At 43.6% G+C, this 27980-nt stretch overlaps 1 protein-coding gene and 1 pseudogene across 3 annotated transcripts; one reads left to right on the top strand and one right to left on the bottom strand.

The window, feature by feature from the left end:
* The first annotated feature begins 21 nt into the window (after nucleotides 1–21).
* On the top strand, nucleotides 22–8832 carry LOC112245534 (annotated as a pseudogene).
* Nucleotides 7981–27829, bottom strand: LOC112245836 (dual specificity mitogen-activated protein kinase kinase 7-like). Of its 3 annotated transcripts, none has more exons than XM_024414008.2 (12): nucleotides 27377–27829; nucleotides 25798–25845; nucleotides 21523–21670; nucleotides 21287–21353; nucleotides 20975–21088; nucleotides 16487–16606; nucleotides 16226–16333; nucleotides 15817–15996; nucleotides 15507–15587; nucleotides 14544–14686; nucleotides 14353–14398; nucleotides 7981–14147 (listed from the first exon to the last, which is right to left on the bottom strand). In XM_024414008.2, the coding sequence occupies exons 1-12, from the start codon at nucleotides 27498–27500 to the stop codon at nucleotides 14007–14009; spliced, it is 1320 nt and encodes a 439-aa protein (XP_024269776.1). In that variant the 5' UTR covers nucleotides 27501–27829; the 3' UTR covers nucleotides 7981–14006. The 3 variants fall into 3 exon arrangements, with proteins under 3 accessions (XP_024269776.1, XP_024269778.1, XP_024269777.1); XM_024414010.2 differs by lacking the exon at nucleotides 27377–27829 and adding an exon at nucleotides 26128–27355; XM_024414009.2 differs by lacking the exon at nucleotides 25798–25845 and having other exon boundaries at nucleotides 27377–27828.
* Nucleotides 27830–27980: the final 151 nt, after the last annotated feature.

Here is a 27980-nt window from a genome sequence, read left to right as displayed (position 1 = left end):
AGTGCTTCAGTGGCTTCAGAGATGTGGAAGGTCAACACCTTTAGTTGGCTCCCCCGATTTGATTTCTAGGAAAACATTCCTTTGTCTGATCTAACCTGTTTTTGTTTTACTTAACTTTTTTTTGGTTTGCTTCCTGTCTTTACGTTTGGTGTGGGTTTTTCTTTTGTTTGCCTCTTATTTGGCAAATTTAGTGGGCACTCATGGTGGGTGTCTTTTAGGTCCCAGTTGTTGTTGCTAGTCATCTTTCAGTGGACAACACCATGAGTGTCTTTCAGAACCCCTCCTAAAACCTATTTCCTTTTATTTGTTGTCAGTGACTCTTTTCTTTAGGCCTATTACCCACCCTTGACAAAGAAGAGCAAAGAAGACAATAAAATCATGCTATATTGGATGGATGTGCTATATTGTATTATATTATTTTATACTAATACAATTTAACAGAGAAAGAGATTTTGTTTAATCAATTCTTATTTTATCTATCAAAAAGATATGGAGCAAAATGATTGCCACTCGTTTTCAATACTCCGGCACACTGCACTTGTGAGGATAACAGCACAGCCTTTTATAAAATGTTTTATGAGGTTGGAGAACACATTGTTCCCTATCTTAAGACTATTCCTCCATACAGGATCTTTCCACATCCTTGATATCCTTTGTCTGCTCTTATGGACTGCCCTCTTCAATTAAAACCACTGGTTTGAAATAAAGTCAGGCGACTGAGAATGTAGATTTTGTGGAGAATTAATCCTTGCTTTATCAAGGATGCAAATCATTTCAGACTTGAACACATGAGTGGACTAGAGAAGATGTACTTTAAGTGCCCAGGGAGTAGGTGTCCATTTGGAATACAGCAAGAGTCATGGTTATACGCACACATCCCAACCACTCCTCCCTCCCTGTCCTTCTCCAAGTATAAAGTTCAAATATATTTTCTATGCAATAATACACTTACCTATACATATATCGGCATAAGAGCCTATTGAAATCACCTATACTAATGTCTGGTTGAAAAATAGACATTTAATTTTCACCTTCACCATTCCTACTGTACATCACCACAGGGTTCAAGTTTGTTTTCAAACTATAACATCTAACATTTCATTCAATTAAGTAACATTCTTTAAAAATACTGAAATTAAAAAAATATAGCATATTCACGCACAGTATACACGTGTATCTTCTTCCTTACATGATTGTGTATTTGGATAGTAAGCAAGCATAAAACATCAGAGGAAGGGTATAGATGGCTCTAACACATGTGTATCTTCATGAGTGCAGGGGTCTGGTCTGGTACCGTGTCTTTAACCGCTGAGCAACACCCCTTCTCTGTTTGTCCTCCCCTCCTTCCCCTCCCTTCAAATTGTTTACTTGAAATGATTTGTAGCTATCGTCTCTATCTGTGTGTGAGAGTGCAGTTGACTCAGGTGCCCTACCAAGAAACACGTAATACCGTAAAGTGTTGTGTATTCGTGCATAACAATTCAGGCGGATACTGGTTTGACCATTTTGCGAGTGTCAGTTCAGTTAACAAATGGTCACATTTGTGCAGCAGGTTTTTACAAAAGCTCCCGGCTCGGCTCGGGTTTAACATTTTGAGGATCCTCCAATTTCAAGAATTTTAAGAGAAAACAACAACATGGGCGAGCTTGATGTTTTTTCAAATAGTGTACTTTTTATTTATTTTTTATTTATTTCACCTTTATTTAACCAGGTAGGCAAGTTGAGAACAAGTTCTCATTTACAATTGCGACCTGGCCAAGATAAAGCAAAGCAGTTTGACAGATACAACAACACAGAGTTACACATGGAGTAAAACAAACATACAGTCAATAATACAGTATAAACAAGTCTATATACGATGTGAGCAAATGAGGTGAGAAGGGAGGTAAAGGCAAAAAAAGGCCATGGTGGCAAAGTAAATACAATATAGCAAGTAAAACACTGGAATGGTAGATTTGCAATGGAAGAATGTGCAAAGTAGAAATAAAAATAATGGGGTGCAAAGGAGCAAAATAAATAAATAAATTAAATACAGTAAGGAAAGAGGTAGTTGTTTGGGCTAAATTATAGGTGGGCTATGTACAGGTGCAGTAATCTGTGAGCTGCTCTGACAGTTGGTGCTTAAAGCTAGTGAGGGAGATAAGTGTTTCCAGTTTCAGAGATTTTTGTAGTTCGTTCCAGTCATTGGCAGCAGAGAACTGGAAGGAGAGGCGGCCAAAGAAAGAATTGGTTTTGGGGGTGACTAGAGAGATATACCTGCTGGAGCGTGTGCTACAGGTGGGAGATGCTATGGTGACCAGCGAGCTGAGATAAGGGGGGACTTTACCTAGCAGGGTCTTGTAGATGACATGGAGCCAGTGGGTTTGGCGACGAGTATGAAGCGAGGGCCAGCCAACGAGAGCGTACAGGCCGCAATGGGGGGTAGTATATGGGGCTTTGGTGACAAAACAGATTGCACTGTGATAGACTGCATCCAATTTGTTGAGTAGGGTATTGGAGGCTATTTTGTAAATGACATCGCCAAAGTCGAGGATTGGTAGGATGGTCAGTTTTACAAGGGTATGTTTGGCAGCATGAGTGAAGGATGCTTTGTTGCGAAATAGGAAGCCAATTCTAGATTTAACTTTGGATTGGAGATGTTTGATATGGGTCTGGAAGGAGAGTTTACAGTCTAACCAGACAACTAAGTATTTGTAGTTGTCCACGTATTCTAAGTCAGAGCCGTCCAGAGTAGTGATGTTGGACATGCGGGTAGGTGCAGGTAGAGATCGGTTGAAGAGCATGCATTTAGTTTTACTTGTATTTAAGAGCAATTGGAGGCCACGGAAGGAGAGTTGTATGGCATTGAAGCTTGCCTGAAGGGTTGTTAACACAGTGTCCAAAGAAGGGCCAGAAGTATACAGAATGGTGTCGTCTGCGTAGAGGTGGATCAGAGACTCACCAGCAGCAAGAGCGACCTCATTGATGTATACAGAGAAGAGAGTCGGTCCAAGAATTGAACCCTGTGGCACCCCCATAGAGACTGCCAGAGGTCCGAACAGCAGACCCTTCGATTTGACACACTGAACTCTATCAGAGAAGTAATTGGTGAACTAGGCGAGGCAATCATTTGAGAAACCAAGGCTGTCGAGTCAGCCGATGATGATGTGGTGATTGACAGAGTCGAAAGCCTTGGCCAGATCAATGAATACGGCTGCACAGTAATGTTTCTTATCGATGGCGGTTAAGATATCGTTTAGGACCTTGAGCGTGGCTGAGGTGCACCCATGACCAGCTCTGAAACCAGATTGCATAGCAGAGAAGGTATGGTGAGATTCGAAATGGTCGGTAATCTGTTTGTTGACTTGGCTTTCGAAGACCTTAGAAAGGCATGGTAGGATAGATATAGGTCTGTAACAGTTTGGGTCAAGAGTGTCCCCCCCTTTGAAGAGGGGGATGACCGCAGCTGCTTTCCAATCTTTGGGAATCTCAGACGACACGAAAGAGAGGTTGAACAGGCTAGTAATAGGGGTGGCAACAATTTCGGCAGATAATTTTTAGAAAGAAAGGGTCCAGATTGTCTAGCCCGGCTGATTTGTAGGGGTCCAGATTTTGCAGCTCTTTCAGAACATCAGCTGAACGGATTTGGGAGAAGGAGAAATGGGGAAGGCTTGGGCGAGTTGCTGTGGGGGGTGCAGTGCTGTTGACCGGGGTAGGATTAGCCAGGTGGAAAGCATGGCCAGCCGTAGAAAAATGCTTATTGAAATTCTCAATTATGGTGGATTTATCAGTGGTGACAGTGTTTCCTATCTTCAGTGCAGTGGGCAGCTGGGAGGAGGTGTTCTTATTCTCCATGGACTTTACAGTGTCCCAGAACTTTTTTGAGTTAGTGTTGCAGGAAGCAAATTTCTGCTTGAAAAAGCTAGCCTTGGCTTTTCTAACTGCCTGTGTATAATGGTTTCTAGCTTCCCTGAACAGCTGCATATCACGGGGGCTGTTCGATGCTAATGCAGAACGCCATAGGATGTTTTTGTGTTGGTTAAGGGCAGTCAGGTCTGGGGAGAACCAAGGGCTATATCTGTTCCTGGTTCTAAATTTGTTGAATGGGGCATGTTTATTTAAGATGGTTAGGAAGGCATTTAAAAAAAATATCCAGGCATCCTCTACTGAAGGGATGAGATCAATATCCTTCCAGGATACCCCGGCCAGGTCGATTAGAAAGGCCTGCTCGCTGAAGTGTTTCATGGAGCGTTTTACAGTGATGAGTGGAGGTCGTTTGACCGCTGACCCATTACGGATGCAGGCAATGAGGCAGTGATCGCTGAGATCTTGGTTGAAGACAGCAGAGGTGTATTTAGAGGGCAAGTTGGTTAGGATGATATCTATGAGGGTGCCCGTGTTTAAGGCTTTGGGGAGGTACCTGGTAGGTTCATTGATAATTTGTGTGAGATTGAGGGCATCAAGTTTAGATTGTAGGATGGCTGGGGTGTTAAGCATGTTCCAGTTTAGGTCGCCTAGCAGCACGAGCTCTGAAGATAGATGGGGGGCAATCAGTTCACATATGGTGTCCAGAGCACAGCTGGGGGCAGAGGGTGGTCTATAGCAGGCGGCAACGGTGAGAGACTTGTTTTTAGAGAGGTGGATTTTTAAAAGTAGAAGTTCAAATTGTTTGGGTACAGACCTGGATAGGAGGACAGAACTCTGCAGGCTATCTTTGCAGTAGATTGCAACACCGCCCCCTTTGGCAGTTCTATCTTGTCTGAAAATGTTGTAGTTTGGAATTACAATTTCAGACTTTTTGGTGGTATAGTGAGCAGGACTAGAGGCTCTACAGTGAAATAAGCCAATAAATACTAACCAGAACAGGAATGGACAAGGCATATTGACATTAAGGAGAGGCATGCTTAGTCGAGTGATCAAAAGGGTCCGGTGAGTGGAGAGGTTGGTTGGGGGTCAAGGCGATTTAGACAGCTAGCCAGGCCATCCGTAGCAAGCTAGCATAGGATGGAGGTCTGTTATTAGCCACCTCTTGCGTTCCGTCAGTAGATTAGTGGGGTTCCGTGTGGTAGAGCGGATTAATCCAAATCACACAACAACAACAAAAAGTAAAAACAATAGATAGTTATAGAGGCCCAAGAAGAAAACATAATAATAATAATAATAAAAATAAATAAATAAATTGTCCGATAGCAGCCGGTAAGACAGCTAACGATTAGCAGGCCGCAGATGGGCGTTCAGGTAACGTCGCGACGGAGGAGCCAGCCGGATCTCCTTCGGGTAGATAACGTCGGCAGTCAGTTGTGAAGGCCCGGTGGGGCTCCGCGTAGGCAGCAAAACGGGTCCGGATAGGTGACTGCAGCCCTGGAGTGATTGATGGAACTCAGGAGTGATTGACGGAGCTGGCTAGCTCCGGAATAATTTATGTTTGTCACACGGATAGCAGCTAGCTAGCTGTGAGATCCAGGTATGAATGTCCAGAGAGCGGTTGAAATCCAGGGACATGGAGAGAAAAATTGGTCCGGTATGTTCCGTTCCGAGCCGCGCTGCGCCGTACAAAACTGGCGATAGATTTTCGAGCTAAAGGATAGCTGATGACCACAAACCGTGGTTAGCTGAATACTAACGATTTGCCAGTAAAGAAGCTAACTAGCTTCTGAACTAGCTTCTGGATTAGTTTCTGGACTAGCTTCTGGACTAGCTTCTGAACTAGCTTCTGGACTAGCTTCTGAACTAGTTTCTGGATTAGTTTCTGGACTAGCTTCTGGACTAGCTTCTGAACTAGCTTCTGGACTAGCTTCTGAACTAGTTTCTGAATTAGTTTCTGGCTAGCTTCTTGGAGTTTCTGGCTAGCTTCTTGGAGGATTACAGATTTGAGGTAAATAATACTTTTTTATAAATATAAATTGGTGAGGCGGGTTGCAGGAGAGTGTTTTGAAGATGAGTTGATGGAAAATTTAAAAAAATGTGTGTGAAAAAGGGTGTATATATATATATATATATATATATATATATATATATATATATATATACATATATACACGGGACACGACAAGACGAGGACAAAAGACGTCTAAACTGCTATGCCATATTGGAACATACTTGTGTTTAGTCATTGGAAAAGATTTAGTAAATAAAATATGTTGTATTTTGGCATAGGCCTATTACCCTACAACAGGACAGTTAACCTCAGCTTGTGTTTGTCTTGTTGAGATAGCATTCCTGTGGGCATGGCTTAGAGACTTTATGAAGGTCAAGTCAAAGTATGGAGACATTATGGAGGTTAAAACTACTGGTGCCTCTAAGGAGACAGCAGATGCTGACGGCCATGCTAGAGGTATGTGGTCTATGAAACTAACAGAACCTACATAATCAATATTAATCCATACATCCATTTCATTCACAAATAGACTGAAAACACATTTACTTTACAACAGGTTATAGCGGGGTGACTGCATCTGAGAGAATGGAAGAGTATGACAAAGATGACATAAAGAAATACATTGACATCATCAGAAAGGTGGGGAAAGAGAATGAAATAGCCCCGGCTCTCATCTGTGGCATCATCTCAAGAGAGACCAGCGGTGGGAGAGCAATACGTAAACCGTCCCCACCAATCGTCCCAAAACAAGGCTAGGGGGACTATGGAAGAGGCCTCTTGGTGTCCTAATGAATACATCCCTGGTGTCCAAGGTATGAATCAGGCCCTCGAAGCCCAGATTTGAGAGCTTCGAATGGAATTTATAGGTTAAAAGTTGTTCATCCTATTTCTGTTTCCATTAGCATTTTTTGATGCTGAGTGCCATGTTTGAATGAGATTACAGTGGGGGCTGGTCGTAGGACGGGTTGATTGTAATGGCTAGAATGGAGTTAATGGAACAGAGTCAAACGTGGTTTCCATACATTTGACACCGTTCCAAAAACTCCATTCCAGCCATTACAATGAGCCAGTCCTCCTATAGGTCCTCCCACCATCCTCTTCTGATTACAATGTAAGTGAAGTGTTGTCCATTGATTTCCATCATATTTCCTAGGTTGATGTTACCCCAAATAGTGGCAACCACACTCAAAAGGGAGAATAGGACAGCCAGGACCATCTTAAACAAGGCACTTGAGATTCTCAGAAATTTCATCAAAAAGATCCAGAGAAAGTTTCCTGACTAGATCAGGGAGCAGCTGCTGAAAGGTACGACGTTTGATACGTCCTGGACTAACCAAATGTGTGGCCCTTGTCAAGAACATTTTAGCCTCTTATGGAAAGCATTGCTAAAACCCACCTTGTTTATACCCTCAGATGACATGTTATTTTGACTATTATTATTGTACTGCCAAATCTCACGAGAAAATAGACACCTACACTAGAAGAAAGGAATTCCATGATGTTGCCTTAATATATCAATCAAAGTAAACTGTGGGACCTACCATCCTTTTCAGCCAGACCATTTTAACGACATGTCCTCTGCTGTCTGTGTAGTCTAAATGTATCTGGAAGTTAGGCCATACAGACTTGATTAACAAAAGTTAACATCTAATTTTTTTTGAGACCAGGCGAGCAAATCAAAAAGTTAACTTTGTAAAAAATACTATAGCAACCTTAGTTCAACCTTATTACCATAACGACAGACATTTTATAGGATCTCTGTCAAGACCCCATGTGTCAAAAGTGGAATAGCATTAACAGGGGCATCCGTTAAACAGTAAATCAACATTGTGGTTCTCAGTAGCCCAACCTCATGATCAATGTTAAATTCACAAAATGGTATACATAATGTAATAGGAAGGTTTAATTTAATGCATTTGTCTAACATTCTAGTTGCTTTCAATTGCATGCAACAAGGAATGTTTTCTGCTTTACAAAAAGTACACCCTTTTCAAATCTATTGGTATTTTCGGTAGGAGTCCTACAACATCAATATGCTTAAACACATTTAATTTAAAAAAAACATTGTTTGAGTCAGAGGCATGTAGACTTCAGGCAATAAAGACTCATGTAACATGTCTCCACAACATTTTGGAAGTTTTTTCTTTATTTGATTTGTCTCCAAAAAAATCCTGAGGTATTCACAATATAATGGCATTTATTCAGTTTGAAAGAGGAAATTTAACGGAAAATGAGAGACAGCGAAAAGCAGAGGGAGACAGTAGCTGTGTAGATTGATACAACTGTCAGAACAAACGCTGAGTCATACATAACAGCCATGGAATTGCAATGGCGATGGAAAAAGTATACAATTTCCCCCCTTTCAAATCGAGCAAGTCATGCAATACTGCATTTAGAAACCCTAGGGAACAAGCAAATTATTCTTTACCAACATTTTAAAACAGGGCTTCCACCTCGCTAGAGTACAGATTAAATACGCGCCAATCAGTCCACTTCGGAATAGAAAACTATTATTTCAGTCAGAGTATGCGTAAAACGTTGACTGCTAGTCTGTTTCAGGAGGATTATTCATTACTTGTGTAAAACCAATCCAAGTTTCAAACAATAGGAGCTAACTTAAAATGGGTATTAGCTTAGCACTCTCTCTAATACTACCCATGCTGTAAATGTTAAGGTTTAGACCATAACCTCTGTTTTGCTTGACTGAGCAGGATTTCAATGAAATGAGTGCACACACTAAAGTATACAAACATGAGACATCCTACAGCTCAGCCAAGCTAGTACTAGAAGCACATACACCATCTAGTTTAAACCACTCCACTACAATAGCAATGTTTCCTGTGGGTTAGTGTGGTTTGATATTTGGCTTTTGTATCAACGGCAACACCAATGACAGACAATTCTCTTTACCATGTGTGTCTTGTTTGGCTTTAGAAAAAAACACAACCAATAAATAAATAGTGATAATACATATACATTGTTGAAATCAGTTGTTTTTTCTTCTGCCAGTCTCAGGTCTGTGATTGGTCAAACGGGACGTCTGCAACCCAAAAGAGCTCCTTCCCACGCGACTCAAAAAGCTGCCCAAGTGCGAACGCCACTCATGACAATTTCAGCATTAATAAGACGCTCTCTCATTGGCGCTGTCTCAAATGGCACCCCACTCCTGATGTAGTGCACTACTTTTGGTGCACCGTTTAGGGAATAGGGTGCCATTTCAGATGCAGTCAAATTAGTTTGACCATACAGTATCAGAGAACCACAAAAACAAAGTGGGGCTTCTGGGCAGAGATAAAATAAAATGGCACACAAAAGATTTAAACTGAGAAACAATCAATCATGATATTTTGATCATGGAAAGAAAAAAAACAAACAATTCAGTTAAGAGGATATGGGAGGACCAAAGTTTTACAGCGACACAGGGTGAAGAAGAAGCGGCTAAACGGAGCAGTGAAAGTGATCGCTCCGCTTCGAGAGAAAACGACACATTTGACCCAGGCGTTCCGGAAGGACAGTAAGAAGACTTCTTCTCTAACTACACTGTCACACACTCTCCATCTCAACCGCTCTCTAGGATCATCCGGAAATTTCTTTATTCAATTTGGTGTCATCTTTTCCCTGAATATAATACAAATAAAAAAACTTTTTTTTAAAAGACAAAAAAAAGGTAAATAATCAGACAAAACCCTTCCAAGACACAGACCGTGCCCTCCATCCTCACTCACACAGCTAATTGAACAAGACACACAGCACATTCAGGAAAAGAAACAGACAAAAAAAGATCTACACAAATGACAACTCATTCTCGCCATGAAACCAACTAAAAAACAAAAGTAAAAATGTATATTGCAAATAGCAGATTGAAAACAAGTCAAGAGAACATAAAGGCAAGTGTGTATTTTCCTAAGTATACAATTACATTTTTTTGCAAAAGAATATATAATATGTAAAAATTATAAATAGTTGTGCCCCCCCCAAACATAATCTAAAATCAATAGCAGTTACATCAGTGACAATAACATGCAATTGATATACTTACAGCATTGGACTAGCAACCCCCAAACTCCATTTAACCCACCCCAAAAACTACAACCCAACAGCCCCACCCCAGCACAATCCTTAAATAGTCAGCTCATTCAAAAACACGTCTCTCGCTTAACTCAATTTCGCTCTGGATTAGCTGAAGACATGAATTCAACCCGTACTAGGGAGAAGATCTCATTGTCACCAACTCCAGTTTCATCACCATATGTTTATATACAGGAGGACTTCCTAACGTACAGCAAGCTGACTGATTTGAATGACTGCATAGTGAAAATGATATTTGGTTTTACTTACAGATGGGGCGATGACACACCCTCCCACCGCACCCCCAAGGTACAGCGCAGCAGCAGACTATGTGCATCCAAAATGGCATCCCTATTCTATGCATCCCTATTCACTACATTGTGCACTACTCTCAACCGGGGTCTTATGAGCCCTGGTGATAAAGTAGTGCACTACATAGGGTGTGACTTCAGAGGCACCCTACCAGAGTACATCTTTAACAGCGCTGGCTTTGCCACTGCCTGCTAAGAACACACAAAGCCACCAACCAGCACCACTGTGGACATATTGTTTATAGCCTACATTTGGAGTGTGTGTGGCGCGACACCGGTCCTTGGCAATGGGTTAGGATTAGTATTCAAACTTTTAAAAAATAAATTACTATACATTTTACGAACACACACCAAAACACCCAAGTCATTCAGGTTTTGCACCAGGGGCCCAAAAAAGTTCTTGCCGTTTTTAGAAAGGTGAAGTGGCACAGTCACCGGTCAGGTGTTTTCCAACCACGTGTGTGTGTGCTTGTAAAAAGACATCAGCAAAACAAAAGAGAAAGTTGACAGTGGGAGACTGGGTCTGACACAGCACTGGACAGCCAAGACTGGGGGAATAGGGTGCACTTTGAGTAGAGTGCACTTTGTAGTGATTTTGGACAACCCAAGGGGTAAAGAACATGTAAATTACAAGGGATAGTACTAATAAAGTACATATAAAGACAGTATTTTAAAACTTTGTTTTAGCAAGTGGGCCAGGCAGCCTAGATTGTATAATAATGTGTCTGTCATTACTACCTGATTGCCTATAGTAGAACCAAAACCAAAGAGCCATGGTTCAATGTTGGTACATGATGATTTGCGGAGGGGCAACAAACAGAACGTTGCAGACTGAAACATAACACAAAGAACCAACACTGTTCTCTATTCCACAACAATAAGAGAACCATGTAAATTCTACCTGCAACACAGCCAATCTCCTGAACTCTCCCAAGACTTGGTGATGGTGAGCAGTGGCTTATTACAGTACCAGTTTACACAGTAAAAAGGTCTGTCTGGCTGAGTGGGTGTGATTGCTGTGCCCAGGCTTTGTCAGAGTACAAGTCTCTCCCTGTATTCTACACACACGGGCATTGCTACCCCTAAAGCACCCCCCTATGCCACACTAGCTACAGAGAAACTCTGAATATATCGTAGTCATAGTAATCAATTAGAATATCAATAATAACTTGTTTTCGTTGATGACACCTTTGGTGTGTAATGTCAAGGTCGAGCTTGCAGGAGGCCCACGGACGGACAGACAGACGGACAGGTAGACAGACCATTCTAAAATCAGGGTGACCCTGGACTACAATGCCCAAGGTCAGGGAGCAAAAGGTCAAGGTTCACAGGTCAGGACGGACAGACGGACACTCCTTCACTAATAACAACTAGACTTTGCGGTGCTGTAGTGCGATGTGACTACAACATGCTATTACACCGTTAGATACATGTGAGGTGTACATCGTTTGCGTGGATTAGTTTAGTGACGTTAACCTATGCTACTCATCTATGGGTTTAGCTCTCGGTCACTGTTCTCTCACACCCTTCACCATCAGACTTGCTCTTCTGTATTTGGTAACTGTAAAGACATTGCATTACTTCACTTATTTGGTTTAAAAATATCTAAAGTATTTGTCCTTTGGGGGACAATTATCGACAGCAATTTAGCAGCAGTAGTAGCAACGTAATAAATAATTAAATATTTTTTGAAAAGATACAATAATGAATATAACAGCAAACAATCAAAACACAAATCCTAATTCACCCTAAAAAATAAAATCATAATTGGTATATTGGTGCAACCCCATTTGAAAGCTTTTACAATGTCCAGATAGCTTTACAATGTCCAACATCTGATCCATAGCCTGGCTGCCTATGGCTGAATTCAGGGCCCCAAACTCTCGCTTCCTCCTCAACATCTCTCCTTTATCAAAACACTCACCGCTCTGCTATCACTTACTCCTCCCTCACTAGCTCTAGATGGCCCTTACCTTTCTGTCACGTACCTCTCTTGACCTTCTTTCTCACTTTCTTATCCTTCTCTTCCTCCGCTCCTTTTCACCTCATCCTGTCATCCCTAATTTCTTTTATTTTTTTAATCCAACTCTTGCTTCTCCCTAGCTCTTCTTCTGCACATATTCATAGTCGACGTTTCCGGTTCCCTCGCTCCATTTCTCTGACATACCGTTGATCTCCCTCTCCTATCGTGTCTGTTTCTAGCAGTGATTTGGCTTGGTTGTGTGTTGGGGAAGTCTAGCCTGATCCCAGATCTGTCAGTGCCGTCTTGCAAACTCCTAATGCTCAGGCTAGGAAAGGGGGAGGTAGTCTTCTCTACCTGGCTTTGACTCTGCAGGAGGGGAGGCAGCAGTCAGGAGCAACGAGAGGGCCTTGTGTGACACCCTCCACCAACACCTACCACCTTTGGTTTGACAAAACTGTGGAGCCGCTAGAAGATGGAACAGCAGAAAGAATGAAATAAAGAAGAGGGTGAGTGGCCTGGTGCCATTTAGAAAGAGCGGAAAGAGGGAGGGTTGAAATGCTCCACAGCCAAAAATATCTAATTGTATTATTTGTAAAGGGCAAGCTGCTGTCTCTTGCCTGTTTCTTGACACAAACAACTCACGCCTCCCCTCCGTTCTCCTCCAAACTGTTTTCTTTTCTAACACTCCTCTTCAACAACAAGCAACACTGCTTTAAACCTCATCTACCTGGCAGTACAGTTTCCCTGACTGAGTTTAAACACAGCAGCTGGGGGTAAATGCAGTAAACCAAGTCCGATAATAGGCAAGACTTCTGTCCTCCTCTGTATCCCTCCCACTCATCCACCGGTTATCCAGTCCCACTCAAACCATCCTGAACTCAACATAAATAAATACATACAAAACACCCTTTCTACAGAGCTACGCATAACCCTACTTTTTTTTTGTATTTTGCGCAGTTTTCCAATTCAAAGCTGCTAGAACATGTACTTGATATCCTCACTAAGCATTTGAATCAAAGTTAATGTTTCTGTCATCTATTGTATTTTCAAAGCGATGGTTAAAAACCAGACTGAAACAAATACAACGGGTCTAGTTGGTCTGTTAGAGCTACAGTGGGACAGCTATTTGCCATCCATAATAGTGAGCGTACACTTGTGTCTTAGTACACACACTCATACACAACCTGTTGAAGAGTAAGTATAGAAACAATAACACCCGGCTGAATATTGCACTGAACCTTCCACTTCTGAGCCTAGCCATCACTGCGGATGACACTGGGCCTCTGGGCTTGCCGTAGGGACTCTTACATTGTCTTAACACTACATGATGTAGCAGAAATTAGCTCCAGTGTGTATCGACTACTCTGTTGTCAGACCCCATAGCTATGACTAGGGCTGGAGCTGAACAAGATTATACAGGCGTGTGAGATATGACTAGTGAGTGAGTAGTATTTATGTATGCGTTTAACCACGTAAATGCATTTACAGTATAACTACTGTACGTCAGTATCGAACAGATGGAAAACCGGCATGCATTGTGGATACAGAGTAACCTACAGTATGTGCTGAAGTGTTCACGATGATAATGTACATGTGCTGATATGATTTCTGATGACGCCTAACTACAGGGTGAAGCGCTACTCTCCCTCGTGTCTGTCTGTCCTGATCCAGACTCAATCAAAATTGATCAACCAGACTCAATCAATCAATCCACCGAGCCAGTCTGTCTGTCTAGGGATAAAGGCCTACTCCGTGTCTCCGTCCCTCTTTGGGGTCTCCCGGCTGCAGGCTGGGGCGGGGCCAGTGGCTACCTGCTGAAGAGCGAGTGGAGCTGGTGCTGGCTGTAACATTGGCTGCTGCGCGGCGACTCAGTGCGCTCCATCACCGCCTGGAACCAGCCTGCCACGTCCACCACCAGCACCTCATAACGCCGAATGAAACTGTGCTCCTGGGGGGGGTGTAATCAGAGAGAGGAAGGGCAGAAGAGAGGAGTTAGAACACTGCATCCATTCCCTTTCTCTCTAATGTACAGATTTTGTCTTTAAATAAACATTTAATTCAGACATTCTTCCCTTTCTTGTAATCCCAAATCATGGTTTAGAGTGGAGGTGGTGAAGAATCAGTGTGTGAACAGCTGGAGGGGAGAGACTTACGAGCAGCTTGTGGTATTTTGGCCTTTTTCTGTGATCCTTTGTGAGGCTGTAGAAAGAGGCAGTCAGTGATGTAAAAATGAACAGACAAAAAACACTTATATTACTTAGCAACTGTACTGTCAGCAGAGACTGCATAAATTAATAATAAACTCTCTCAATGAGTCACACAGTGCGTGTGTGTTTTGTCTCACCAGTCTTTGACGAAGGACTGGAAGTCGAGGGAGAAGTCCATGCTGAGGGGGAGCGAGGGAGGGTCTTCCTGCAGCACTTTGGTCAGGACCTCAAAGTCGGTCTTGCAGTTCTTATAGGGGAACTGTCCTGTGGCCAGCTCCACCTGCAGGCCGAGACAACACATTACAGCTTTAAGGCCAGTTTATACTTGGTCTAACGACATGTCTGTAGGCAATTACAATGCGACAAGCATCGCTGGTCAAAACTACATTTCAATTTATGGTCTGTAGACCATCGCTGTGACTGTCAGCTTTCTTGTTGCGACTGTCGCTATGTCCGTTGTTGTGGTTACCAGACTGCCACAGCAACCAGAGTTCTAAACTTCTCAGACACCAATGACAAACTTTTATTTAGTCGCACTGTGGCAGTAAGCTATTTTCTGTAAACTCGCCAGTAATTGTTATTTTACTATAATAATGAATAAAAAGTAGCCAAAGTTGAGACGTCAGTTATTCTCTGGTCATTATTTGAACTGGCTAATGAACAAAAACATTGTTTAGAAAATTGCTTTTAGTTGCCTGGCTTGCTAGGTTGACATTTACTGAAGTCACTTTGCGGACGTCGTTGTGCGTTACGTAAATTGTCTAGTTATCAAACCTCTTCACTAGTTAGAAATCAACCCATAGCCCCTAACCAAGACACCATTTCATGCTCCCTTGTAGATGTGAATAGCTGGATGGCTGTAAACAATACGGTGAAAAGTCCACCTAGCCTACCAAAAGGCTTGATGAAGCAATTATCATAATACTTACACCCATTTGATCCTTTCAGATGGATGACAGGACATTGAGAAGTGTCAAAGCGTAGAAGGTAGGTAAAGGCTCTCAACTTTTGGCCAGGGCCAAATACAAAGGCACAGGACTGACCAAAAGAAGTGCACTACATAGGGAATAGGGTGTGATGAAGTAGTGTGGGTGTTTTACCAGAGAGATGCCCAGGCTCCAGACGTCTGCTCGGATGTCATAGTCAGGCTTGCTGGGATCTGGGGGGTCTATTCTCTCAGGCTGGGGACACACAGAAACAGGCTTGGGTTAGGGGGAAACTGCAATTATTGTACCAATACACAGGGAAATTAAAAACATTTGACAGAGGACAGCAGCATTCAGAATTTTTACAGAGTTATGTGCAACCCCAGGTGGAAAAATAGTGGCTGGCGCTTTAGCATCAAAATGGCAGCCTTCACTTCGGTAGGTTAAACGTGGTAGGGTACGTGTGTCCACCAAGGTGACTCACAGCCATGTAGGCAGCACAGCCGGCGCTGCGGGTCTTGGCCTTGGAGTCGACGAGTCGTCCGCTGATGCCAAAGTCACACAGCTTGATCTGGCCCTTGTTGTCCAGCAGGATGTTGGAGGGCTTCACGTCCCGGTGTATCACACCGTGCTTCTCCTTCAGGTACAGCAGAGCCGACACTATCTGTCGACACACAAAGGGTAACCCACTACTACATTGAAGAGAAGTTGAACAAACTTTTTATGGGATGGGGTCAATTCCACTGGAACTAAATTCAGGAGATGAACTGAACATAAAGAAACCTAATTGAAAATGAAGGGCAATTTTTTTATTCTGAATTTGAGTTTCAGTTCAAAGCCTGAATTGAGGGTATGAGAGCGCAAGAGATAAGACGCGAGATGGAGAGACTCACTGCCACAGTCATCTTGCCCAGGATGCGTTCAGGGATGGGCCCCTGGATCCTCTTCTTGAGTTTCTCAGCACACGTCCCCATCAGCTCCATTGCGATGAACACATCCGTCTGAGGACCAATCACAGTCAGTCACAGAACATTGGCATTTTAAACAGAACAGTGAAACTGCTACAAGAAAGAAGCTATTTCTGTCAATCTGAATAAATATGGTTTAAATGATGTGACTAAATTATCACTAAATTATCTGTGCGTGTGACTCACATTGGTAACTATGGCGCCGTAGCACTGGATGATGTAAGGGCAGTCGTGGCTCTTCAGCACCACATCCAGATCCATCAGAATCCTCTTGTTCTCGTCCTTGTTTCCTGTCCGGCGCATTTGCTAGTGACACACACACACACAATAAATCAGTAATCATTATTCAACGTTGATATTTTAGTTGAGGGAGGAGAACTTCAACCAACTAGATGGCACCACTAATTTACAACTCCGCCCACCCCACAAACCTGTCTAGCACTTAACCATTAGCCAATCACATACTGCCGGTTTCCCGGACACAGATTAGGACTAATCCTACACTAAAAAGGAGATTTAAAAGGAGATTATCCACTGAAAGTGCTTTATAGTCCAATCTGTCTCTGGGTAACCATAGTAACCTACCTCACTCCAGAGGATCAGATGTTTCCAGCAACCTACATCCCCTGCCCCCTCCTCATCCAAACCTATCCCCCGCCCCCTCATTCAAATCTATTCCCTCTCATCTATATACAGTAGGTCACCAGATGGTGAAAAGTGAAACTGTATATGACTGAACGATAGAGGTAGGCCTATGCATTTTAAGAACAGAACACACGGATTATAAAGTTTGCACCTGCCAGTTAAGGCTGAACAAAACATAGCATTCTACATGTTAAATTGCATAGCTATAATACACTGGTCAAAAAAATAAAGGGAACACTTAAACACAATGTAACTCCAAGTCAATCACACTTCTGTGAAATCAAACTGTCCACTTAGGAAGCAACACTGATTGACAATAAATGTCACATGCTGTTGTGCAAATGGAATAGACAACAGGTGGAAATTATAGGCATTTAGCAAGACACCCCCAATAAAGGAGTGGTTCTGCAGGTGGTGACCACAGACCACTTCTCAGTTCCTATGCTTCCTGGCTGATGTTTTGGTCACTTTTGAATGCTGGCGGTGCTTTCACTCTAGTGGTAGCATGAGACGGAGTCTACAACCCACACAAGTGGCTCAGGTAGTGCAGCTCATCCAGGATGGCATATCAATGCGAGCTGTGGCAAGAAGGTTTGCTGTGTCTGTCAGCGTAGTGTCCAGAGCATGGAGGCGCTACCAGGAGACAGGCCAGTACATCAGGAGACGTGGAGGAGGCCGTAGGAGGGCAACAACCCAGCAGCAGGACCGTTACCTCCGCCTTTGTGCAAGGAGGAGCAGGAGGAGCACTGCCAGAGCCCTGCAAAATGACCTCCAGCAGGCCACAAATGGGCATGTGTCTGCTCAAACGGTCAGAAACAGACTCCATGAGGTTGGTATGAGGGCCCGGCGTCCACAGGTGGGGGTTGTGCTTACAGCCCAACACCGTGCAGGACGTTTGGCATTTGCCAGAGAACAACAAGATTGGCAAATTCGCCACTGGCGCCCTGTGCTCTTCACAGATGAAAGCAGGTTCACACTGAGCACGTGACAGACATGAGAGTCTGGAGACGCCGTGGAGAACGTTCTGCTGCCTGCAACATCCTCCAGCATGACCGATTTGTTGGTGGGTCAGTCATGGTGTGGGGTGGCATTTCTTTGGGGGGCCGCACAGCCCTCCATGTGCTCGCCAGAGGTAGCCTGACTGCCATTAGGTACAGAGATGAGATTATCCTCCGACACCTTGTGAGACCATATGCTGGTGCGGTTGGCCCTGGGTTCCTCCTAATGCAAGACAATGCTAGACCTCATGTGGCTGGAGTGTGTCAGCAGTTCCTGCAAGAGGAAGGCATTGATGCTATGGACAAGCCCGCACGTTCCCCAGACCTGAATTCAATTGAGCACATCTGGGACATCATGTCTCGCTCCATCCACCCACCAACGCCACGTTGCACCACAGACTGTCCAGGAGTTGGCGGATGCTTTAGTCCAGGTCTGGGAGGAGATCCCTCAGGAGACCATCCGCCACCTCATCAGGAACATGCCCAGACGTTGTAGGGAGGTCATACAGGCACGTGGAGGCCACACACACTACTGAGCCTCATTTTGACTTGTTTCAAGGACATTACATCAAAGTTGGATCAGCCTGTAGTGTGGTTTTCCACTTTAATTTTGAGTGCGACTCCAAATCCAGACCTCCATGGGTTGATAAATTTGATTTCCATTGATAATTTGTGTGATTTTGTTGTCAGCACATTCAACAATGTAAAGAAAAAAGTATTTAATAAGAATATTTCATTCAGATCTAGGATGTGTTATTTTAGTGTTCCCTTTATTTTTTTGAGCAGTGTATAATCATTTACAGCTCCAGCCATTATCCCTGTAGGCCATGTTGTTTGTGCTTGTAACCATGACTGTGTACACCAAGAATAAGCATTGTATGCAACCCCCGCATAGGAAGTCAGTCACTACTAGTCTAATAGTTAAACAGTTAAATTGGGGGGGGGTTAACAATGCTTAATTGTAGCAGTGACGATACAGTATAATTACTATCATTGTGTGAGGATAAACAATGGAAGGCAAAGCCCAGAGAGAAACCGATAGAGAACAGCGATACTGAACTGACAAACAGCCCAGGGCTGCCTCCAACAGTTATATCCTCTGGACAAATCGGCTGCTATGGAATTATGTGTTCTGCCACAGTAGGAAAAACCAATGCTATGGCCTTAACCCAAATAGCGGCAGTAGAACATCCACACAACACTTGCATAACGGAATAGGCCTAATGTTTCGAGCTGCTGGAAGGCGATTAAGGTTCCCACTGTTCAGCAAGAATAGGAGCAAGGCTAGTTTCATGCCATTAGGCTGTTGAACAGTGGGACATAGGACAGATGCAGGCCCAATACACGGTCAGACAGTAGGCCGTAGAGACTTTGAATATGTTGAAATGTAAGTGTGTACTTGTGGACTAACTTTGCAGTTTTCCGTACTGCATGTAATATGTTGTGTTTGTATGCTGACTAGGGATGCACAATATATCGTTAAGCATATCGGAATCGGACGACATTCGCTAAAAATGGCAACATTGGCCCGATGTCTAGTTTAACGTCGATGCTCAATACCGATGTCTCAGCTGACGTGCATAACTACATAACGTAGGTAGATGACGTAGTGACGCCACGGAAAATACAGCGCTACACAGAACAAAAGCAGAAAAATACTAAATCGCACACTTCCAACAACTAAACAAGTTCAAGTCGAGCAGTCATTTGAAAGAGTAAGAACATTTCAGGGAGACAACAAAGGCGAAATCCATTAACGCCAAGAAAATGGAATTCATAACCTTTGACAATCAACCGTTCTCTGTCATGGATGTTGGCTTTCGCTGACTGGTCAATCACCTAGAGCTCCGGTACACAGTACCAAGTAAGGGCTATTTTTCAGATGTTGACCTACCGGAGATACACAGTACTGTGGAAACGCACATCCCTGAGCAACTTGCTCTGGGCGTCACTGCTATTAGCTTCACGACTGACATTTGGACCAGCGACTTCAACCCCATGAGCATGCTGAGTCTGACAGCACAGTGGGTCGATGAGGATTTCGTACTGAGGAAAGTCGTATTGCATGCTCAAGAATATGCTGGTTCTTATACCGCTGCTGCCATTTCAATGGCATTTGAGAACATGTTTGAAACATGAACACACTCCTAGCGCCATTCGAACAACTGACTGGAGAAATAAGCTCATCAACCGTGTCTGCAGAAGACGTGATACCCTCTGTCATGGCATTGAAACGCTGCTCAACAAAACCGACAGACCGTTGGGGTTAAAACTTGTAAAGGTACTCTACAAGAGGCTGTGAACAAGAGATTCCGTGGTATTCTCTCTGTGTCACCACCATGCTCTATGCTAGGTACAAGGACCGCTACTTCGATGCAGACAAGAAACAGGGTTTAGGTGAAATGTTACAGACACAGCTGGACAAGATGGAAACGGACACAGTGACAGTGGGCACCAAGGAAGAGACGTCACGGACCGACAGCTGAAACGTCACTGCTTGTACGTCACACATGTATGATGAAATCCTGGTTAAGACTGAACAAATGAACAACGAAACAGCACGTAAGTGAAAGAAACAGGTTTTGACTATGTTAATGCCAACAAAATAACTTTTTGGTCAGTATGTGTGTGTGTTTCAACTATTTAAAATGTACTAGAACGCTTAAAAGGCTGCTAAAATGTTAAGTATCGATATAGTTTTTTTGGGGGGGAAGGAAAATATCAGAATCGGACAAAAATGTCATATCAGTGCATCCCTAATGCTGACACCATGTAATGAATTTCCATCTAAATGGACAATAAAGTATATTGTATCATAAGTGTCAAACTGCAACAAGACAACGCATCCAGGACAACAGAATCAGCGCGGAGGCCGGAAGGACAGACTTTTCATCCTCAAGACATGAAAGTGTAGTGACCCCCTGCCAGACAATGTAACACGCTTATAAACTGCCTGTTTAAAACGCAATCCAGTGCTATTATATATGGTCTTAATGCCAACAAGCTGTGGTTGGAGGTAGACAACGCTTACTTTGACGGCGATGACGTGGCCAGTCTTCTTGAAGCGCACTTTGAACACCTGACCGCACGTGCCGCTGCCAATCTCCCCCTCGCTGATCAGGTCACTGACTTCGGCCGGGTACCGCTGAGGAGGGGAACAGGTGACGAGTCACAACATGTCAAATGACAAACATAGATGGCACATGTAGCATAAAGCTCAGGGTATGATATTAGGGTTGTAAATGGCATCCCGAATGCTTGTCAATACAGCACATTATTTTTAATGAGTAGAGAGAACTACAAAAAAACAATAATCACTTTAGGCAATGCTATGGTCTCTTACCTGGCCGTCAATCTTCAGATAGCCCGTCTGCTTCATGATCTCCTGCAGCTTCTGGTCTATCTCCGCACTAAGGGGACACGGCAGACACACAAAAAATGTTAGGTGTGTCATTTGACGCATGTGTGTGAATGGAAGCATTTAAAAAAATATTTTTTTAACTTTCTGTATCACTTTCCAGAACACGAATGCTCCGTGTGCATGTGTATACATGTGTGCGTGCTCCGTGCATGTCTTACTTCTCCACGCTCTTCACCAGGCTGTACTGTGGCGTGGGCAGGTTGAGCATGTGTCGCGGGCGGCTGGGGTAGGAATGGTGTTGGGGTGAGCTCTCAGAGGACGAGGAGCGACTCCCCCCTCCGTCGTTAGCCAGGGGAAGCTGAAGAGCTGGGGGGGAGGAGGAATATAAAGAAGGGAAGGTAAAAGAGGAAGACTGGGGCTGTCCTTTATTAGCCTGGGTGCCAGTATGTTTTAGCCCGTTTCTGCTTTAGGAAACTTGTCGTTGTCAGAAAGATACTGGAACCCAGGCTAGTGTTACTGTAATCAATTCCACTCTCCTTACCTCATCTCTCTTCTTAATGATCATTGAGCTTACAGCATTGAAGAGGGCAACGTTGTAGTGGAATCTATCTAGCTCTTTGACCAAACAGTGACAGAGAGAGAGAGAGACCTAAGGAAAGGAAGCTAAATAGCATTGGAGCATCGGGATTCTAAATCCCTGTCACTGACGGGCTATTGAAAACACCCAGTTACAGGTCTACAGTGCCTTCAGAAAGTATTCAGACCACTTGACTTTTTCCCACTTTGTTACAGCCTTATTCTAAAATGGATTAAGTGAACACTTTTCCTTAACCTACACACCACACCCCATAATGACAAAGCGAAAACAGGTTTAGACATTTTTACTCGTAAAAAAATAAAAAACAGTAATACCTTATTTACATAAGTATTCAGACCCTTTGCTATGAGACTGGAAAATGAGATCAGGTGCATCCTGTTCCATTGATCATCCTTGAGATGTTTCTACAACTTGATTGGAGTCCACCTATGGTAAATTCAATTGATTGGACATGATTTGGAAAGGCACACACCTGTCTATATAAGGTCCCACAGCAGACAGTGCATGTCAGAGCAAAAGCTAAGCCATGAGGTCGAAGGAATTGTCCTTAGAGCTTCGAGACAGGATTGTGTCGAGGCACAGATCTGGGGAAGGGTACCAAAAAATGTCTGCAACATTGAAGGTCCCAAAGAACACAGTGGTTATCATGCTTAAATGGAAGAAGTTTGGAACCACCAAGACTCTTCCTAGAGTTGGCCGCCCAGCCAAAGTTGAGCAATCAACTTTGACAGAGCTCCAGAGTTCCTCTGTGGGGATCGGAGAACCTTCCAGAAAGACAACCATCTCTGCAGCACTCCACCAATCAGGCCTTTATGGTAGCGTGACCAGACAGAGGCCAATCCTCAGTAAAAAGGCACACGACAGCCTGCTTGGAGTTTGCCAAAGGCACTTAAAGGATTCTCCAACCATGAGAAACAAGATTATCTGGTCTGAAGAAACCAAGATTGGACTCTTTGGCCTGAATTCCCAAGCGTCACTTCAGGAGAAAACCTGGCACCATCCATACGGGGAAGCATGGTGGAGGCAGCATCATGCTGTGGGGATGTTTTTCAGTGGCAGGGACTGGGAGACTAGTCAGGATCGAGGGAAAGATGAATGGAGCAAAGCACAGAGAGATCCTTGATGAAAACCTGCTCCAGAGCACTCAGGACCTCAGACTGGGGCGAAGGTTCACCTTCCAACAGGACAATGACCCTAAGCACACAGCCAAGAAAATGCAGGAGTGGCTTTGGGACAAGTCTCTGAATGTCTTTGAGTGGCCCAGCCAGAGCCCGGATTTGAACCCGATTGAACATCTGGAGACCTGAAAATAGCTGTGCAGCGATTCCCCCATCCAACCTGACAGCGCTTGAGAGGATCTGCAGAGAATGGAAGAAACTCTCCAAATACAGTTGTGCCAAGCTTGTAGTGTCATGCCCAAGAAGACTTGATGCTGCCAAAGGTGTTTCAACAAAGTCCTGAGTAAACGGTCTGAATACTTGTGAAATGTGATAGCTATTTATTTATTTATTTTTTAAAGCCAAAAATGTTAAACTATGGGCTATTTTTTTTATTTATTCAAGTCAGTTAAGAACAAAATCTTATTTACAGGGCAGAACGACAGATTTTTACCTTGTCAGCTCGGGGATTCGATCTGGCGACCTTTCGGTTACTGGCCCAACGCTCTAACCACTAGGCTGCCGCCCCAGTATTGTGTAGATTGTTTTTCTTCATCAATGTCATACATTTTAGAATAAGGCTAACGTAACAAAATGTGGGAGAAGTGAAGGGGTCTGAATACTTTCCAAACGCACTGTATAGGTTGGCTTATAAAATTTGGGGCCATTCTACTTCAAGGTCTCACCCATTGCCTCTCAGTTTATACACATTTAGGGTGCATCCCAAACAGCCCCCTAGTGCACTACTTTTGATCAGAGCCCTATGAGAGCCCTATGGGCCCAGATCAAAAGTAGTGCACTATAAGGGGAAATTGTACCATCTGGGGCTCCCCCATGTTTCTATTCAGACTTCGAAAGGAGTGAATGAAAGCAGTCCATGCTTAATTTGACCATGACGGACAGACAGAGCAGGCCAGTGTAAGTAGAACGATATCAGTTTAGTCTCCAAGAGGTCGGCTGTGAATGTCTATAGACCACAATACGAACACTTTGACAAGACATTCCACAAGTATTAGCAATAGCAACACAACCCGTAGCCTGTATATTAGCAAAGCATAGGTAAAAAACTTCAATTGAACTTGAAGGGTAGTTTAGCCGATTCATTTTTACTACATAATTTGACACAAAGGCTAAAAGTGTTATTGTTCAAGGAGACAACACTCCACAGGCATATAGACAGGGTGAGCACTGAGCAGTGGAAGACCAGCTACGAGAGCAGTGTTAGCTTTGACCCACCATGCAACCACACAAACAGACCATGCGTCCAGACTGCTGCTCAGTCAGTAGCTAGCTAGCAGCACCACCAAAAGGAGTGGACCCTCTGCTGCAGAACATTGGAGCTCTCTCAGTGACCTCTGAGACCCCCCCCCAACCAACCCGCAGTTCAGACCGTTCATATGATATGTTTTATACACTTTGTGAAAAGCGCCCCATTCCTAATCTGTGAATGGGGTCGTTTTGCAAAGGGCACCTTCGGAGCCTTTGGTTTGTTTGAAGTTTTCAAAGCAACGAGGTAGTGTTGAGCAGTTCTTTAAAACGTCTTTTCAAGAGATAAATGCACCAACGCCAGGCAGTAGCTTTTATCCCTGGTTCAATCACATGCAGCCAGGACCTGCTCACTGTAGAGAATCGGTTAGTGGGTGTTAGTAAAGGACTCGGGCAATTTTTGGTTTGGCAAAGACCAGACAGTCCTCCACACAGCTGGATCCAGACAGACACACACATCAGCCACGACTGGCAATTGACAGTGCCACTGCAAGGGGGATGCCAGGAGAGAATGCTTAGTTAGCGCACAAAGAACACTATCTGACCCTGAGAAAGAGCATGGAAGAAACAGACGGACACACAACAAGACAGAAATTAACCTGTCACAGCCTGAACTGCAGAGCAAAGAGAATGCCAGCTTGGGCCCAGCCTGGATGAAGACATGACAGACAGGCTGAAGGACAAGTCTTCAGACGTGAAAGGAGGAAGAGAAGAGGTGGTCAGATTTGGTCACAGCAGCACTCCTGCAGACCAACCGGTGGTGGGATGCTGGATTAGACTGTGTAATAAAAACCGTGCAGGAAGCCACATGCACCTTTTCTCTGCAACCAGCAAAACAGGTTAATAATATCCTCACACACGCGCAAACCCAGGCATACACACTCACTGCCTTGCCACTGGCACTCACATATGGAGAAGAAGAGATGGAAAGATGGAGGGAGAATGAGATTAGAGTGGAGGTGAGACCAACTGGGGATACAGTGCAAATGGCCACTTGAAAATAAAAGATGCCTCTTGGCTTCCATACTGTCAGAATAGTCTTAGAATATTTTAGGTGTGCTGTGTACAATTGTGGGCTAAATATCTGAAATTATCAATTTTATACAACAATAGCTTTAGCCTATTACACATATTTTGTGAGAGAAGAATTCATAGGCTGTGTGTTGTGTTATGTACTGCAATTCATTTAGGCCTACATTCAAATCTAAGGATAATGTACAAGCACTGTTAGGTATCAGTCAGGCCAGTCATTCAGGTTTGGTGAAACCATCTGAAGAATGTGTGAAGTTACTAGCATCTATACGTTCTGTTCTGAGCTACTGAGGGTGAAATGTTCCCTTTCTGTTGAATAGGACGAGTGACATGGAGATGGGGAGAGAAAAGAGAGGGATAAAGAATGGATTGTGAGAAAGAGAGGGAAGGATGAATGGACGGTGCAGTGGCAGACAGAGAGAGCGATGATTGAATGATACCTGCACGTTGGGAAGGAGCTGGAGCAGGACTGAGCTGGATCACGATGACTGGACAGAGGAGAGAAAATACACATGTGCATATTACTGCACTGTAAAATGCCAGGTACTCACTCACACATACCCTGTCTAACACCCACAGAGACTCACCAATAAACTACCATACACACACACCAATGACCTACAACCCCACACTAACACACACAAAACAAAATGACGGAAGGTTCAATCAAACAAGAGCACCTCAGACCAGTTGATATGCTGTGTGTGTGAAAATTTAAAAAAATAGCACCTCAAATGTTGAGCTCGTCAAAGATAAGAGAGTTGCATTACCACACCATCTTTGCTTTCCCATGCCTTTAGCTTTCCAATGAGGCTGGGAGAGAAAACGCATCAAGAAGAAACGCAGTGAGAAGAAAACGCATCAAATACCTTGATATGAAAGTGTAAAAATTTACCTCAGGGCGACACCACCACTATCAGCATAGAGTTAAGTATCCATGTCACCATATTGCACTGAATGTGGCTGGCATTGAAGGGTGCAAGACGAAATTCACCCATAAGCATTGGGCAGGAGCCAAGCCTGTTTGAAATGTTTGACCTTCATATCGCTGTAAGCTGATCCTAAATCGGGGCTGTTGGGATAAATCCTGCATGGTGCATTTTGGTGGCTTGACTGGCAAAGACTCTAGCTGGCCAGCTACATTATACCCACACACTCTGCCAGATGTGTTCGTCTACATTATGACCAAAACATTACCTGCCAAATATGTTCAAGACTGACGAAATAAGGAAATATCCATCATGCCCAAAATATGAGAAGAGCATTAATGCAAAACAAATCACAAGACATGGAATTGGTTTAGAAAATGAAAACACCGAAAAGATAACAGCTGTTGTTTAGTTTTGTAGTTACTGACACCATATTCGTGCAATTTGTGACGTGACAAGAGCCACTTTCAGGGGTAGTTTGCTAGCTATCTTGAACGTTATAGCTGGCAAGTTTGTTCACGCAACTAACTGGTAAACTGCGTTAGCTCGAAAAGCTAACGTTAGCTTAGCTGGCTACTAACAACATTGACTAGGTCAAAATCCTATTTGAAGTATCGCTAGAAATGTATACACACACAAGCCATGTCTGGTTAATGAAGCATATTAGACCAGATATAAATGTAAAATACTGATAAACAGCTAATTTTCCGTGTTGAGAAATTAACAACAAATTGACTGACGGATGGATGATGGGGCCTACTAGAGCTAACTTAGCTAGTTGCTAGCCAGCAGTTGCCAGGACAAAACCAAAACACAGTTCGGGATTTAAATTGAGTTTCGGTTACAACGTTGCACTGATATACAATTCTGGTTTACATAGTTTCAAAATGTTTACGTGATATGTTATATACATGGAAAAGGCATGACACCTCTGGGCAGGGCAACGTCCCGAGTTGGGCTATTTGTTTATCCATTTAGCCTGTTAGCTAACAGCAGCAGCATATCCCTATTACACCCCCTCACTCTGCCTCTCCTTTCGCCTATTTCCCCTTTCCTCTCTCCGGTTACCGACTCCCCCACGGATACTCACTTGGCCTCGGACGTGAACGTTGTGGACTCATGTCGATATTGAGGTCAATTCTTCTACGAGCTTCTTTATTTTCTTGCTTTAGTTTCTCCTCGATTCGAGAGAGTCTCTGTTCCAGCGACGACATCTTGAAAAATTGAACACTATCAAAGATGATCTATTATAATGAGTAGATAGCAGAGTGACCGTTCTAACGATGGAAATACATGCCCTCAATGATTGAAGGCAGGCGCGATCATGTGGGACCATTCTAACCAATGAGAGGTCATAGGCGAGCGTGAACATGCACAACTAAGTCGTTTTTCTCAAATTGCCAGAATGCCACGTTCATCCACTTACATCAATATATTTGTAAATCCTAAACATTACGAAACTTCTATTCGATCAAATAAGCCTAATGTAATTCAACTTCGGACACTCTCATATACCTCCGTACAGAAGAAGGGCTTAATATCACTCCGACAGATTTTGGGCGGAGTAAATCCTCTCGCTTCGCCTCTTCCTCTCTGGCATCATCGAGCGAAATCAGCTAGCCCAAGGCTCCCTCCCTCTCTTGTGGACTATACAGGCAGGGACGGCTGATGTCCCAATGCCCTCCCTGTTTGAA

This window comes from Oncorhynchus tshawytscha, linkage group LG32, assembly GCF_018296145.1.
Source record: "Oncorhynchus tshawytscha isolate Ot180627B linkage group LG32, Otsh_v2.0, whole genome shotgun sequence".
Lineage (NCBI taxonomy): Eukaryota > Metazoa > Chordata > Actinopteri > Salmoniformes > Salmonidae > Oncorhynchus > Oncorhynchus tshawytscha.
Note: the sequence above shows the minus strand (reverse complement) of the source record. Positions and strands in the feature narration are given on the sequence as shown.

What these genes read in the sequence shown, in the direction of transcription:
- LOC112245836 (XM_024414008.2), bottom strand. Translation starts at nt 27,500, where the DNA reads ATGTCGTCGCTGGAACAGAGACTCTCTCGAATCGAGGAGAAACTAAAG. An exon ending in ACGTTCACGTCCGAGGCCAA is followed by an intron (nt 25,846 to 27,376) that starts GTGAGTATCCGT and finishes TCCTCTGTCCAG; the next exon opens with TCATCGTGATCCAGCTCAGT. An exon ending in CAGTCCTTCGTCAAAGACTG is followed by an intron (nt 14,399 to 14,543) that starts GTGAGACAAAAC and finishes CTCTTTCTACAG; the next exon opens with CCTCACAAAGGATCACAGAA.